This window comes from Rhinoderma darwinii, chromosome 3, assembly GCF_050947455.1.
Source record: "Rhinoderma darwinii isolate aRhiDar2 chromosome 3, aRhiDar2.hap1, whole genome shotgun sequence".
Classification (NCBI taxonomy): domain Eukaryota; kingdom Metazoa; phylum Chordata; class Amphibia; order Anura; family Rhinodermatidae; genus Rhinoderma; species Rhinoderma darwinii.
Window position 1 is genome coordinate 71,567,443 of NC_134689.1, and position 17,113 is coordinate 71,584,555.

A 17,113-nucleotide genomic window follows, 5' to 3' on the forward strand; every position below is an offset into this window, starting at 1 on the left:
ATTGAGAATACACACTGCAGGACAATTTCCGTAAGTGTGTTCTTTGCTCATTTTTTCCCATATAAAAATTCTGCCGCATCTGTTTCATGTGCCGAGGCCTTACTATCCATTTAAAGGGCTATTCCAGTTTCAGACAATAAATGTTATTTTTATGTATAATGAAAAGTTATACTATTTTTTTTATTATACAAACAGTACCGTTTATTTGCTGAAACCTTCAAAGGAAAACATCAGGCAAAACTTACATACTGTGTAATGCATAATGCAAGGCCTGAGCGGACAGTGCATGACATAGGGATACCCTCTTTGCTTCTCTTTAAATTCTTGTACCATTTCTGTATCTTTTAATATAGTGTAACAGTGTATTTATGTTTTTCCTGTAGTATTCTTTTAACCCTATCTGCTGGTGCACAAGTTTTAATGCCTCGGCATGCAGCCATTTTCTAACAGTAACTTGTATGGCGGCTTTTGAAATCTTTACAATAATAGTTTCATCATTCAATCCAATTAAAAACTTTGTTTCAAGGACCAAATGTGGATAATTACTGTACTTGTAAGCAGTAAAACCTCATATCTAGAGGTAACAGAAAATTAATGGAACAGCATCTGGTCTTTGGGCTTCAGGAATGCACTTCTGTTCAGTGGGTGAATAAAATATCCTATTTTCTTCAATTACATCAGATGCTGTTCCATTGAATTTGTGTTTTGTCTGTTTAGAGGAACATGTTCCATCCCTGAGGTAACTTGCATACGGACTGTATATAATTATGGAATCTATTTGTACTGTTTTCAAATTGCAAATATTCTTGTTAATATATGGATTTATCTAAAATGCATTTAATTTTTAAAATGATACAAACATTTTCTATTATTTTAGTTGGCTTACTTGGACTTCTAAAGTGGCGGATGAAGCCAGAACTTCTGCAAGAAAATTTGGAAAAACTGAAAATTGTGGATGGAGAAGAAGTTGTTAAAGTATGCGCTTTCTTCATATTGTCTGTGCAAAATGTTTTGTGTATTGAGGGATTACTACTTGATGATGTAAGTTCTGTCTAGAACTACTGGTGGATATCCTTTTGACATACAACAACATCAATGTTATCCACCATCTCTTTGTATGAAGTGGGAGAGAAGAGACAGGGACAAAATACCCCATTAGATATAGACACCCTTTTAAAAAGCATCTACTGTATAATCTACCCACTTTTATTGAAGTCCCATCCATTCCACATTGGTAATATTTGACACTGTTCATTACTACTTACAATAATGAGTTTGGAGAGGGACCTAAAGGGGTTATCCAGTTTTTAAAAATTATGTGCAGATGGTATAACTGCTGTAAGATCAGTCTCTTACTAATATGCTGTCTGTAGCTGAAATGTCTCTTTAACCCCTTCCTGACATCCACTCTATATAGACGGCGGAGGTCGGGGGGTGAGTATGGAATAGGCTGGGTATGCTCCATAAGACAAGCGGCACTTCAGTGTAACGAGTGGGATCCTGCTCGTTTAACCCCTTACATGATGCTGTAAAACGCTACCGTGGCATCAAAGCGGTTAGAAACAGGGGGGCGGCCCGCCCTGACGTTGCATTGCCCCCATCCGCATTGCGATCACGGGGTGCCGCTGGTTGTCATGGCAGCTTGGGGACCTAATGAAAGCCCCCAGCTCTGCCATAATTTACTCCTATTAAGCCCTGCTGGAAGAGTCCGTCAAAGTATATATATTAGTTTTGTAGTATATTGTGCAAGTATATTGTGCAAGGGAGATTAATAAAAAAGTTAAATGCAGTTAAATAAAGTTGTTGTTTTTTAAATATTAAAAGTAAAAATAAAACCTTTTCTCATTTTACCCGAAAAGCAATGTAAAAAAAAAATTAACATGACTTGTCACCGCGTTTGTAAAAGTCTGAACTATTACAATATGATATTATTTAACCCACACGGTGAACGCTGTAAGAAAAAAATAATTATAGTGCCAGAATTGCTGTTTTTTGGTCACCTCATTGCCCACAAAAAATCTAATAAAAAATGATCAAGAAGTCTTATGTACCCTAAATATAATCCCCCACACTGCTCAATCTGCAAAAAAATAAAAAAGTTACGGCACTCAGAATATGGTGACAAAAAACTAATTTTATTTTTTACAGTTTTTTCCTTGTAAATGTAGTAAAACATAAAATGAACTATAGAGATTTGGTATCACCATAATTTTATTGACCCGTCAAATAAAGTTAACATGTTGTTTTTATTGCACGGTGAACGCCCAAAAAACAATGGAGGAATCACTATTTTTTCCGTATACCGCTCCACAAAGATTTTTTTCCAGTTTCCCAGTACATTATATGGTACAATAAATTGTACCGTATAAAACTACAACTTGTCCCGCAAATCATAAGCCCTCATACAGCTATATCGACAAAAAAATTAAAAGTTATGACTTTTGGATGGTAGGGAGCATAAAGCGAAAGTGAAAATCTGAAAAATGGCTGCGGACGGAAGGGGTTAAACCAGTCTCAAATGCAACTGTAGTCCTTTACATGGTAATCCAAACCACAGAAAGCATTGCCAGCATAAAAAGAGAGGCGCTTTACAGAGCTGGATAAGACAATGAAAAAAAAAATTACTTCTGGGCTATGGTGGAGTCACCTTGTGAGCATTTAGATACTTAGGCTTTGTTCACATCTGCGTCGGGACTCCGTTCATGGGTTCCATCGGCCTTTCCATCAGGGGAACGCATGAACGTAATCCAAACATCACCATTAATTTCAATGGTGACTGAACCGGTGCAAATGGTTTCCGTTTGTCACCGTTGTGTAAGCGTTCCGTTGTTTTGACTAAATCAATAGTGCAGACGACTACGGTATTGATTCGTCAAAACAACGGAACCCTTACACAACGGTGACAAACAGAAACCATTTGCATCGGATCCGTGTCCATTGAAATCAATGGTGATGCAACGGAAACCTATGGTTTGTTTCAGTTTAGATGCCGTTCATGGGTTCCCTTGACGTAAAGGTCTGACGGAACCCATGAACGGAGTCCCAACGCAGATGTGAACTAAGCCTTACTTTTCTGTATTTTTCAGAATCTCAGATAACCCCTTTGAAGGGAAATTGTAGAAATTTAAATTACACATTCGGGTGTCCTTCAGGCCTCCTAAGGATAGGTTCACACTTGGCTTTTTTTAACCTAAGCTTTTTTTAACCTAAGCCTTTTAAGTTGCTTTACTGATTTGGGGATTTTTTTTAAATAGGAAGGAGAAATTTTAACAATTAAACATGACTTTTATATAATCTACTGGGGCTCATGATCTGTGTGTTCCCAGCATATTCCTATTTATACAGATCACTTGTAACATTGATTTATTGGTAACTGTCGATTATACCACTGTTGGGGTATGTTCACATGGCCTATTTTCGGCCGTTTTATGGGCCGTTAACACCCGAAAAATGGCCTACAAAATGGAAGCAGAACGCCTCCAAACATCTGCCCACTGATTTCAATGGGAAAAATGGCGTTCTGTTCCGATGGGCCGTTTTTTAATGCGGCTGTTTTAAAAATTGGCCTCGTAAAAAAACACGGCCGCGAAAGAGAAGTGCAGGTCACTTCTTGGGACGTTTTTGGACCCATTTTTTCATTGACACTGTCACGTAGGGTTCGTGGACCCAGCTCAGACAGTAGCAAGGCAGGCTCAGCTGGGACTAGGCAGCGTGTAGACGTCAGACGTGGAGTAGCAGAAAAGGCGTGGAATACAGCACAGCATGACTACAGCACAGCACGGCACTTGACCAGGATAGGACGGGATACAGGTTACAAGATACAGGATACACTGGGAACTAGAAAACACTGGGAGACCATTTGCTTAGACAAACTAGGATACGACAAACAACACTCAGGCACTGCAGGAAGGGGCTGGACCCTACTTATAGTCCAGGGGGCTCATTGACTAATTAGCACTAAAGTCCATTGCGGGCTGCCTCGTCCTGAGGAATTCGCCACGCGTGGCGCATCCTGCGGCACCTGTGACATCCGCCACATTTGGCGATACCTGCTGCACCCATCTCCATCAGTGCCAGAGCTGCGGCCACTGTCTGGACTATCCAGGTTCCCTTGTGCGGGACTTTGTATTCTGGGGTTCCTGTTGTTTGGCCAGCTGCCTCCCTGCTCCGATGGTGCGGCCTAGTGAGTCCACTAACCCGCTACGTGACAGCAGGATCTCGAAGGCTCCGAGGCACCTGGGAGCAAATTTGTATGATGCAGTTTCATGCAGTCGACCGCCAGCAGGATGGAGGATCGGGTCTGCTGCCAGATCTGCAGAAAGTCCCTAAAAGCAGAATCAGCAGCTGGTACCTCGGACGTATCAGGCATCCGGGAGAGGAATTTGTGTGTGTTGGCCATAGACGATAAAGAACAGTGTATTCCTTGTGGACTCGCTGGTGTGATTATTGTAGGAGAATTCAGCCCACGGGAGCAACTGTACCCAGTCATCATGTAGCTTGGAGGGAGATTAAGTGATGTAAGTAGTTCTCCAAGATCTGATTGATCCTCTCGACCTGACCATTGGACTGAGGATGGTAGGCCGAGGAAAAGTCCAACTTTACACTCAGAAGTCCGCAGAGGACTTTCCAAAACTTCGAGGTGAACTCAAACTCAGACACAATATGCTTCGGCAAGCCGTGCAGGTGGAAAATGTGTTGGATAAAAAGCTTGGCCAGTTGAGGAGCAGAAGGAAGACCAGTCAGAGGAACGAAGTGGGCCATTTTTGAAAATCGATCCACCATAAACCCAGACAGTACTGCATCCAGCAGAGAGAGGCAGGTCAGTGACAAAGTCCATAGCTATATGCTGCCAGAGAGCTTCGGGCACAGACAATGGCTGGAGCAGACCAGCAGGTCTGGAGTGAGCAACCTTGTTAGGTGCACACTCTGAGCAAGAAGAAACAAAGTCCATAATGTCCTTAGGCAGCGTGGGCCACCAGAAATGACAGGCAATCAGATCTTGGGTCTTACGGATCCCCGCGTGACCTGCCAGTCTAGATGAGTGTCCCCAGCGGAGGATTCTCTCTCTATCAGCCAGTTGCACAAAAGTCCTCCCTGGAGGAATGTCCTCAACTTGCAGGGGATTCACAAAGACAATGCAAGACGGATCAATAATGTTCTCTGGAATTTCCATGGTGTCTTCAGTCTCGAAAGACCTGGACAAGGCATCGGCCTTCACATTCTTGTCGGCCGGGCGATAATGGAGCTCAAACTGGAACGTGGTAAAGAACAGTGACCACCTGGCCTGATGAGGTTCAGCTGTTGGGCCGTCTGAAGGTAAGTGAGGTTCTTGTGGTCCGTAAAAATCAGGATGGGATGAGCTGTGCCATCTAGTAGATGTCCCCACTCTTCCAGAGCCAATTGGATGACCAGTAACTCCCGATCCCAATCAAGTAGTTGCGTTCTGCGGAAGAGAAGAGCTTAGAGAAATATCCACATACCATTGACTTGCTCTTGGAACCTCTCTGGAACAGGAGTGCACCAGCACCGACAGAAGATGCATCCACCACCAACGAGACCTGCAGAGAAACATCTGGATGATGGAGGATAGAGGCTGACGTGAAGGCACTCTTCAGGCTATTGAATGCGGACTCTGCCTCAGGAGTCCACACCTTGGCATTCATGCCCTTCTTAGTGAGGTTAGAGATAGGAGAAGTCAGTGAGGAGAAGTTTGGAATAAACTGTCAGTAAAAATTGGTGAATCCGTGAAAGCGCTGTATGGCCCTCAAGCCTTGAGGGCATGTCTATTCCAGGACAGACTTTACCTTTTCAGGATCCATCTTGATACCTCTATTTGAGACAATGTAGCCCAGGAAGGGTAGAGCATCTTTTTCAAACACGCACTTCTCCAACCTGGCGTACAGACGATTTTCCATTAACTGCAGCAAAACTTGCCGGACATGTCTCTGATGCGTCATAGGATCTGGAGAAAAAAATCAAGATGTCATCGGCACCACGTATACAATCGAACAATTCAGAGATCAGTGGCAACAGATACTTATTTTTCACTGTGATTTGGTTGAGACCCCGGTAGTCAATACAAGGATGCAGGGAGCCATCCTTCTTTTTGATCAAGAAGAACCCAGCTCCTGTCAGGGAGGAAGACTTCCATATGAAGCCCCTCCCAAAGTTCTCTTCAATATAGGCGGACATGGACAGAGTCTCTGGCAAGGAGAGAGGATATATCCTACCACAGGGAAGGGATGCACCAGGAATCAGCTCGATATTACAGTCATACACCCGGTGTGGAGGCAATGTCTCCATCTCCCTTTTGCTCCACTTGGAGCCTCAGCGGCTTGGTCACAGCTATAACTGGGTCTGGCAGAGGTAGTCCATTTACCGATGCAACCATTAACAGTCTCTCCAAAGGGATAGTGGGTAATTGAAGAAGGTCCACCAGGTCGCTACAAATGAAATTAGCAGCGGATCCAGAGTTGAGATACGCAGAGACCTGATGCGTTTTCTCACCGGACACTATTGTCACGGGCATGGACAATTTAGATGGGAGTCCTTCTTTGCCCAAGGTTGTCTTTCCTACCAACCCTAGGCTTTGGGGCTTTTGGGGACACAGACGTACAAGATGGCCTCCGAGGCCGCAATAAAGACAGAGTCCCGAAGTGCGTCTGCGTTGTCTCTCCTGGGTAGATAGCATACATTAGTCCTTCCTCACAGACTCCTTAGGAGGATCGGCATCTGAGGACGCCAGGGGTTGCTGCAAGGTAGGGACCGGACTAGGAAGAGCTCCCTCCCGACGAACCTCTTGGAGCCGTTCTTGGAGCCTTCTATCAATCCAGGCAGCCAGAAGGATGAGGTCATCCAGGGTAGATGGCAGGTCTCGAGTGGCAAGTTCATCCTTAATTTTAGGAGACAGTCCATGCCAGAATGTAGCCACCATGGCCTCATTGTTCCCCAACAGTTCTCCCGCCAGGGTGCGGAAGTGGATGGCGTACTCGTCCACAGATATGTCTCCTTGGCGTAGGTTCAACAAGGAAGCTGCTACAGAGGAGACTCGTCCAGTCTCCTCAAACACTGTGTGAAATGTCCGGAGGAACCCCTGGAATTCACGGGTCTCTAGTCCTTGTTTCTCCCAGATAGGGTTCGCCCATGCTAGGGCCCTGCCAGTAAGAAGAGAGATGATGAAAGCAACCCGTGCGCCATTAGACGAAAATGCCCTAGGATACAGGCTGAAGTGAATCTGGCACTGATTCAAAAATCCACGACAGGTACCTGCGTCTCCATCATAGCGGTCAGGAAGTGGCAAAGAAAAATGAGGATCAACACTGCCAGGAGGTGTAGTCTGAGGATCAGTACTGCCAGGAGGTGTAGTAGGAGGAACGGCAGCTTGTGCCTCCTGCTGACGTGCGAGAATGTTCAAGGCCTAGATGTGTTGGTCCTGTCGAGACCGGAGGTCCATCATATCCGTCCGTATCTCTTGTGACGTCATCTTGGTCTTGGATTGACCAGCGGGGTCCATGGCCTCAGCGTACTGTCACGTAGGGTTCGTGGACCCACTGGGCCGTACTGCCTTGGCAGTATGGCAGCTGGCCAACGGGACGCAGGTCAAAGTCTATAGTTCGTGTAGGGTACCTGTGGCAGCTCGGACAGTAGCAAGGCAGGCTCGACTGGGACTGGGCAGCGGGTAGACATCAAGCGTGGAGTAGCAGGACAGGTGTGGAATACAGCACAGCACAACTACAGCACAGCACGGCATTTGACCAGGATAGGGCGGGATATAGGTTACAGGATACACTGGGAATTGGGAAACTCTGGGAGACCATTTGCTTAGACTAGGATACGACAAACAATGCTCAGGCACTGCAGGAAGGGGCTGGACCCTACTTATAGTCCAGGGGGCTCATGGGCTAATTAGCACTAAAGTGCTAAAGACCCGGCCGAGGTGAGTGGATGTGACCCATGGCAGCGGCCATCAGGAGGTGAGTGAACCCGACGGCCTGCAGTCATGGACATGACAGACTCTATAGAAAACAGCTCCAAAAACGGCCGTGAAAAACACAGCGAAAATTGTGAATGGCTTAAAAAACTTAGCTCCGTATATTCAGACGTTTTTGAGTTTGCGTGTGAACATACCCTTACTAGAGAACTATATATAGAAATATGCAGGGAAGGCATAGATCATGTATTGCCTGCATCCCTCTCTGCTTTTTTTTTTTTTACCATAGCAAGAAACACAGTGCTATGCTCTGCACATGATCTGACTGTTCACAGTTCCCCATTACACTGCAATGAATGGGCTGTCAGTGTGATTATTGGCAATCTGTTACTTAGTTGGGAAGGGGTTAATTCTGTGGCTATACAATCAACTTGGAGCTCTGTATCTAAAAATAAAATAAAATAAAATAAAAATATGAGCTCTGAATTATATCACAATACATTATAAAAGTAATCATCATCATCATCATCATCATCATCATCATCATCATCATCATCAATTTTGCACCTATTCAGAAACTATTGAATTATGTGGCTCTCTTATAGTAGTAAGTAGATGACAGATTTTTGTTCTCTAAAGAAACTGTGTCACATTCATAGAAGACTCATGTATTTTTATGGTCATCATTCTCTAGTAGTAGCTTTGTAAAGAGCACAGAATTAAATGATTAATATATAGTCATTAGTTCTGAGACAATTTTCCTTTGTCTTATGTTTTTCTAACTGCTTTAATCTTTTTGTAGTTTCTTCAGGATACTCTTGATGCCCTGTTTAATATCATGATGGAGCATTCCCACTCAAACAAGTATGATATTCTAGTCTTTGATGCTTTGGTAAGAACATCTCTCCAATTTCTCTAATACCTTTTAGATCTTTGAAAAATATAAAATGTGATAAGTCCGCTGATGATATACACTGCGTAGTATGATTAGGAATTGTTTTTCACTGAATCCTAAATGCAGCCATCAAAGCTAAAGTGTACGATCTGGAATTTGTAGTCTGCAGATAAAAGGATAAAAACATGTCCAAAATGCCTTATGGTTGGAAATTACATGTATTTTTAATTTGGTGCATACATTTCATGGGTTTGTGGAGCTATTCTTGTAGTAGCTTCATCTATATATGTGTTTGAAGAACACTTTTCATAAAAAAAATTCAAGAATAGGGTTAATTTACATTATTTTATGTGACAAGTGTGCTAAGACATGCACTGTTAGGGTATGTTCACACGGCGGGGGTCCGTAACGGCTGAAATTACGGGGATGTTTCAGCCTGAAAACATCCCCGTAATTTAAGCCGTACCGGCATGTGCAGGCGCTTGAACGCCGCGTCAATTACGGCCGTAATTAGCGCTGCTATTCATTGGAGTCAATGAATAGCGGCTCCAATTACGGCCAAAGAAGTGACAGGTCACTTCTACGCGGGCGTCTATTTACGCGCCGTCATTTGACAGCGGCGCATAAATATACGCCTCGTGTGAACAGACAAACGTCTGCCTATTGCTTTCAATGGACAGATGTTTGTCAGCGCTATTGAGGCGCTATTTTCAGACGTAATTCGGGGCAAAAACGCCCGAATTACGTCCGTAAATAGGCCGTGTGAACATACCCTTAGACCTCTTTCACATGGCAGTATTTATAAGGTACGGTCTTAAATAGTGGTATCCGAATGTGGCCGAAAGCATGCCCTCATGCGGTGGCGAATGGCCACATGATATTGGCGGTAATACCTGGCAAAATGGAGTGGCCATTGGCCACCGAAAATGAGCAGTGATTCAGTCGCATTGCGGACGCCGGTTCATGGGATGGTACTTTAGACTTCTATATTACAGATACACAATATAGATGTATTATGAATGATATTGCATCAGTATGTCAGCAATATTTCATTAGTATTCCATCAGTATTACAGATCAGTAAAATGGATGAAAGTAGTGGATGCTTCATTTTTAACATACGCGTGTATTTGATACACCCATGTAAATAGATTCATAGATTTAATATTAGTTTCATATTATGGACGGAAAAAATGGATGGAATACTGATGAAAAATATGCTTTTGTGAAAGCAACCATGGAAAAAGCATGTGAAAACTTTGATCATAATTCTAAATGTGACACCATAATTGTAGTTTTCCATAGAAGCAGTGAAAAGAACCTTTACGAGCAGCTTCTTTAAGGAATTCTCTGAGAAAACTGATACAATATGTTATGCCTAATGAGGGACCTCAGAAGACAAAGGCTATTCTGTTTAATCCCTTGGTCCAGCATCACCCCCTTATGCTGTATACTACAATGTATACGTTTTGCATGGAGTGTTCCATGAACCCCTTGACACACCAGGGTGACACTATACGTCCAAGTGCGGGGGTTGAAGTATGGAGCGGGCTCATGGGCTGAGCCTGCTCCATACACTCCGAGTGTCAGCTGTGTATTACAGCTGACACCTCACACTAACGGTCAGGAACAGGAAGAACTCTGACCCTGGATGTTCAACCACTTAAATGCCGCGGTCAATTATGATCAGAGCAGGGGCGTAACTAGGAAAGACTGGGCCCCATAGCAAACTTTTGACTGGGGCCCCCCTCCCCTGGGTGTCACACAACCCCCCCTTGTAGATAGTGCCTTTTTTACAGCCCTCCCCTGTAGATAACGCCATACAGCGCCCCTGTAGATAACGCCATACAGACCCCTGTAGATAACGCCATACAGCCCCCTTTGTAAATATCTACAGAGGGGGCTGTATGGCGTTATCTACAAAGGGGGCTGTATGGTGTTATCTACAGGGGGGACTCTGTATGGCGTTATCTACAGGGGGGCTGTATGGCGTTCTCTACAGAGGGGGCTGTATGGCGTTATCTACAGGGGTTCTGTATGGCGTTATCTACATGGGGGGCTGTATGATGTTATCTACAGAGGGGGCTGTATGGCGTTTTCTACAGGGGGCTGTATGGCGTTATCTACACGGGGGCTGTATGGCTTTATCTACAGGGGGGGGCTGTATGGTGTTATCTACAGAGGGGCTGTATGGCGTTATCTACAGTGGGGGCTGTATGGCGTTATCTATAGGGGGGCTGTATGGCGTTATCTACAAAGGGGGCTGTATGGCGTTATCTACAGGGGGGACTCTGTATGGTGTTATCTACAGTGGGGACTCTGTATGGTGTTATCTAAAGGGGGCTGTATGGCGTTATCTACAGGGGGGACTGTATGGCGTTATCTACAGGGGGAGGCTGTATGGTGTTATCTACAGGGGAGGCTGTATGGCGTTATCTACAGGGGGGGCTGTATGGCGTTATCTACAGGGGGGCTGTATGGTGTTATCTACAGGGGGGCTGTATGGCGTTATCTACAGGGGGGCTGTCCCCCCTGTAGATAACGCCAAACTATTTACTAAAAAAAATTGTGTTGTGTCGCCATATTTTGAAAACAATAATTGTTTTACATTTTTCGGCAATTGAGCAGTGTGAGGGTTTATTTTTTGAGGGACGAGCTGTATGCTTTTTATTGCTACAATTTTTTTGGAACATTTATTTGCTTTTTTTCCCCCACTTTTTAGAGTTGAAACAGCGATTCTGGCCTTCTAAATTTTTTTCTACATGCGAGTTAAATAATGTTATATTGGAATAGTTCGGTGATACCAATTTTTATTTTTTTACATTATTTTAGAAGAAAAATGAGAAAAGTCTACAGTGGCGTCGCGCTGTAGCAGCCATAGCGGCAGCTAGCGGAGCCTCCGGCCATGGTTGGGGCCCATGCCGGCGGGCGACACGGGCCCCCTCATGCCGCGTGCCCCGTAGCAGCCGCTGCGGCTGCTACGGCAGTAGTTACGCCACTGGATCAGAGCATCTAAGCCATTACAAGGAGGAGGACAGCTCCCTCCGACAGCCCCTCGGCCCCCCTGCGACACAATCGCGGGGTGCCTATGGTTGTCAATGTAGCCCGGAGCCTAATGAAGGTCTGGCCCAGGTCTGACTCCTTTCTGGTCCTGTCAAGCCTTGTCTCTCGCAGGGCTTAACAGGAGCCGGTAAAAATGAAAATACACTGCGATAAATTAGTATTGCAGTGTATTGTACCAGCGATCTGCCGATTGCCGATTGCTGGTTCAAATCCCCAAGGGGAACTAATAAAAAGTGTTAAAAATAGTTAAATCATGTTTTTAGAAGTGTACAAAAAAATTACAAATATTAAGGCCTCATTTACACGAGCGTAATATACGCACGTGCGACGCGCGTGCTTTTCACGCGTGTCGTACGCACCTATATTACTCTATGGGGCAGGGCAGACAATGCGTGAATTTTGCGCAGCGCGAGTGCGTTGCGTAAAACTCACGACATGTTCTATAATCGTGCGTTTTTCGCGCATCACGCACCCATTGAAGTCAATGGGTGCGTGAAAACCACGAAGGTCGCACGGAAGCACTTCCGTGTGAACTGCGTGATTTGCGCAAGAGCTGTCAAACTGAATGTAAACAGAAAAGCACTACGTGCTTTTCTGTTTACAAACATCCGAACGGAGTGTCTTAGAGATGAGCGAACCGAACTTCACCGGGTTCGGCCGAACTCGTTTTGACCGAACCCGGCAGGAGACAGTCACTGTCCAGGGTGCTGAAAGAGTTAAACTGGTTCAGCACCCTGGACAGTGACTTCTGATCCCAATATACGTGAACGTGTAAAAAAAAAAAAAAAAAAGTTCTGACTTACCGATAACTCCCGGCTTCTTCCTCCAGTCTGACCTCCCGGGATGACAATTCAGTCCAAGTGACAGCTGCAGCCAATCACAAGCCAAGCACAGGCTGCAGCGGTCACATGGACTGCCGCGTCATCCAGGGAGGTGGGGCCAGATGTCAAGAGAGGCGCGTCACCAAGGACGCGTCACCAAGGCAACGGCCGGGAAGTTCTCGGTAAGTACGAACCTCTTTTTTTTTAGACAGGTTACTCGATAAAGTGATCGGAATTCACTGTCGAGGGTGCTGAAAGAGTTACGGCCGATCGGTTAACTCTTTCAGCACCCTGGACAGTGACTGACGTCGACTAGCCTCATCTCTATGATGGCGGCTGCGCGAAAATCACGCAGCCGCGCATCATACACTGATGACACACGGAGCTGTCAAGTGCCTTTTGCGCACGCAAAACGCTGCATTTTTTTGCGTGCGCAAAACGCACACGCTCGTGTAAATGAGGCCTAAAAGTTAAAAAAAAGACTTCTCATTTTTCTTCTAAAATAATGTAAAAAAAAAAAAATTGGTATCACCGAACTATTCCAATATAACATTATTTAACTCGCATGTAGAAAAAAATTTAAGGCCAGAATCGCTGTTTCAACTCTAAAAAGTGGGGGAAAAAAAGCAAATAAATGTTCCAAAAAAATTGTAGCAATAAAAAGCATACAGCTCGTCCCTCAAAAAATAAACCCTCACACTGCTCAATTGCCGAAAAATGTAAAACAATTATTGTTTTCAAAATATGGCGACACAACACAATTTTTTTTAGTAAATAGTTTTTGCTTTATAAAACTAGTAGAACATTAAAAAAAATGGTAACACAATAATCATATTGACCCACAGAATAAAGTTTAGCTGTCCTTATTATCGAACAAGGAAAGACATAAAAAATGGAGCAATCAGTTTTTTCCAATTCCACTAAACAAATACATTTTTTTCATTTTCCCTGTATCTTATATTGTACTTTAAATAGCGCCAATAGAAACTACAACTCCTCCTCTAAAAGATAAGCATTCACACCACTCCATTGACGGAAAAATAAAAATGTTATGGCTCTAGGAAAGTGGGAAGAAAAAACAAAAATGGCTGCGGCCCCAAGGGGTTTACGAAAAAGTTTGTTTTTCCAATGTGGTAGTGGTAAGGTTTCCTGCCACACCTATACCTATATGTGTGAACTAAGATATGCCATAAATTCCTAAATGGTGGGGGTTCCAGGACTTCTATTATTCTTAGTATTTATGCCTTTAGGCTGTGATTTTCGAGTCAGCCGGCAGCAGACTGTCAGCCGCGAGCCGCCCACAAATCGCGAGCCATGCACATGGCCGCAGCCATTATTTTCAATGAGCCTGGACCGTATAAAGCATGCCCGTTCTTTCTGTGGTCCAGGCTCCCGGGCCATGCACGGACCATGAAAACCATGGTCGTGTGCATGGTCATAGGGCCGCAATTCTCCAGTGGATTTTCGGGGGAATTGCGGGGGGAATTGCGGCCGCAAAAGCACGTTCGTGTGTATGGGGCCAAAGCTCATTCAAATTTTTTTTATCCCGGCACTGCGGCGCTCCCATCTACCATCTTTGGAACTTCACTAGAAGGATTCTTTACTAGAATTGATCTATGTGGTGGAAAGACCGGAGCAAAAAAAATAGACATAGGGATCATGATGCTTTCTTTCTTAGGATCAGCAGGGGTCCCAGAGGTCAGATCCCTACCGATCATTTTGTTATAGCATAATTTTATAATTTTCTATTTTCAGATTTACATCATAGGACTCATTGCTGATCGGAAATTTCAACATTTTAACACAGTTTTAGAAGCCTACATAAAGCAACATTTTAGTGCCACCCTGGCCTATAAGTAAGTTTTGTCTTACAAGTCATAATTTTACTAATACTTGTTCTAAAAAGAGGCTTTGATTTAAGTTGAAGGAATACAAAAAAGAAACACTGCGCCACTAATTTCTATAGGGCTGCCGAAGATAGCTCTCGGCAGGGCCATAGAAATGACCAGGCATGCGCAATGGCAAGGTAAGGCCATTTTTGACGACTCTTCGTCATGTGACCGGCCCGCTGTACTCTATTTACAAGCAGTAGCACTAGTACATCGATTTACATAGCGTACAGCGGGGCCGGTCACATGACGATACTATTTTAACACCAGGGAATGGCATAACTGGTGCGAATCCTGCATCACTTATGCCATCCAACTACCTTAGAAGACAATAGTAAAAATCTTAGTATTCATTGTGCTTAATTTACATTTAAAGAAATATATTGTAACGCATAGCTTAAAAGGGTTATCTAGGATTTTAAAAAAAATGGTTTGCTATTTTTCTAGAAACTGCACCACTCTTATCCATGGGCTGTTGTGTAATCTTGCAGCTCATGCTCGCATGCATTTTAATGGGTATGAGATGCAATACCAGACACAGCTCATGGACAAGAGTGGCGCTGTTTTTACACAACCCCTTAGTTCATTAATTTGAATAAGTCGATGTAAATGAATTACACATGACTCACCTTTTTACATACAATAAATGAATGATTCAGAAATAATTTTGTGTTATGGTTCAATGTTTTTATGTAGCACAGAAAATAAACCGTAATCTGTTTGGAAAATATTTTCTTGACAGGAAACTAATGACTGTTTTGAAGAAATATTTAGATGTTTCCAGCAGAGGAGAGCAGTGTGAGCCAATTCTAAGGACTTTGAAAGCATTGGAATATGTGTTCAAGTTCATTGTGCGGTCGAGGACATTATTTTCACAGTAAGCATGTTTTTTTGAAGTACCTTGTAATTGATTAGTACTGCTATACCACTGAGATGTAATATTAAGACTTGCAAAATGTATACCACTGTAATGATGCCGTTCTACTCTAGGATGATCATGGGAAACTCGAGGGTTTACACAAAGTTTGTCACTACTTGTGAAATTCAGTTTCACAGTTTAAATGTAACATCATGGGGTTCTCAAAATACATTTTCCAGACTTACATAGCTGGGTAGGGGACGTGTGGAGCCCGCTCCATACAATGCGGGTGTTGGCTGTATGTTACAGCCAACACTTTAAAGTAACGAGCAGGATCACGCTCGAGCAGGTTGGCGATGGTTGCTATGGCAGCATGGGGGCCTAATGAAGGCCCCCAGGTCTGCCATCTTTGTGCTCCTATTAAGCCCTGCCTTCTTAATATTGAAGTAAGAGAAAAAACGGGATAAACTGCGCTGCTTGTAAAGGTACGGTTTATTAGAAGGATGCTACGCGTTTCGGCGCCGGACCGGCGTCTTCATCAGGCATGTCGCAGGGTTAAAAACCACATGTATATATACCAAATACCATAGGGTAAATTACAAACTGATTGGACCAGTTCAGACCAGCCTCCTGGCCAAAAACCGCCAAAAACAGCAGGTCAAAGTTCAGAAGTTGATACAAATAAAGAGAGAAAAAAAAAAAAAAAAAAAAGGTCAAAGTTCAGAAGTTGATACAAATAAAGAGAGAGAAAAAAAAAAACAAAACAGCAGGTCAAAGTTCAGAAATGGATACAAATAAAGAGAGAAAAAAAAAAAAAAAAAAAAGGTCAAAGTTCAGAAGTTGATACAAATAAAGAGAGAGAAAAAAAAATATAAATAAATAAAAAAAAATAAAAAAATAAATAAAAAAGGGAAATGCAATATGCAAACATATAACAAGGAAATAACAATATATGACTAGGATGATTAGATAAAAGACATGGATCACAAATCAGAGTGAACTACCAGCTAGTTTACGATAACAGAAATAAAAAATATATATAATTATAATAACAAACATTGCTGAAGTACATACGTGATGGTAGTTTAAGAAAAGGGCAGCGGCCGTTGTATGTTGCCAGGAAACACATACACAATATAATCCGGAAGAGGTAAAGCGGTCTCAATGGAACGCATGGTGGAACGTTGTCAGGGAAACCACTGACAACAAAAATCCCGGAAGTGAAGCACAGTGATACGCATAATGGACCGCAGATACGGGCGATATGCTGGGATTATAAAAACAGGATTTACCTGATTAATACAGTAATGAATTACAATAGAAGATTTAGAAGGACATAATAAAGGACCTAACCCGGGGACATATAGACAATTAGGACGGCAATACCAGATACAATAGCCGAAGAAATTCAATATTGATTTAGACATGCACGAACTATAAATAATAATTAATAATATTATTATAGAGCGTCAACAGTTATATAAACATAAACATAAGATCATTAATCCAATGCGGACTCTGTAATATCGTTAAGACCATTGGGGTATAACGTTCCCAATTTATATATCCAGAAATTTTCCCTTTGCTTTAATCTGGTAAATCTATCGGGTATATCGATAGGTATTCTCTCTATAGGAGTTACAGTAATAGCGCCAAA

At 43.2% G+C, this 17,113-nt stretch overlaps 1 protein-coding gene across 1 annotated transcript in view; it reads left to right on the forward strand.

Moving 5' to 3' along the window:
- DOCK2 (dedicator of cytokinesis 2) overlaps window positions 1–17,113 on the forward strand; it is a 963,684-nt gene that overhangs the window by 317,736 nt on the left and 628,835 nt on the right. Inside the window, exons 19-22 of the mRNA XM_075859372.1 lie at window positions 878–975; window positions 8,733–8,822; window positions 14,464–14,564; window positions 15,340–15,474. Of these exons, the coding sequence (XP_075715487.1) occupies window positions 878–975; window positions 8,733–8,822; window positions 14,464–14,564; window positions 15,340–15,474 (424 nt within the window). The remainder of the gene's footprint in view (window positions 1–877; window positions 976–8,732; window positions 8,823–14,463; window positions 14,565–15,339; window positions 15,475–17,113) is intronic.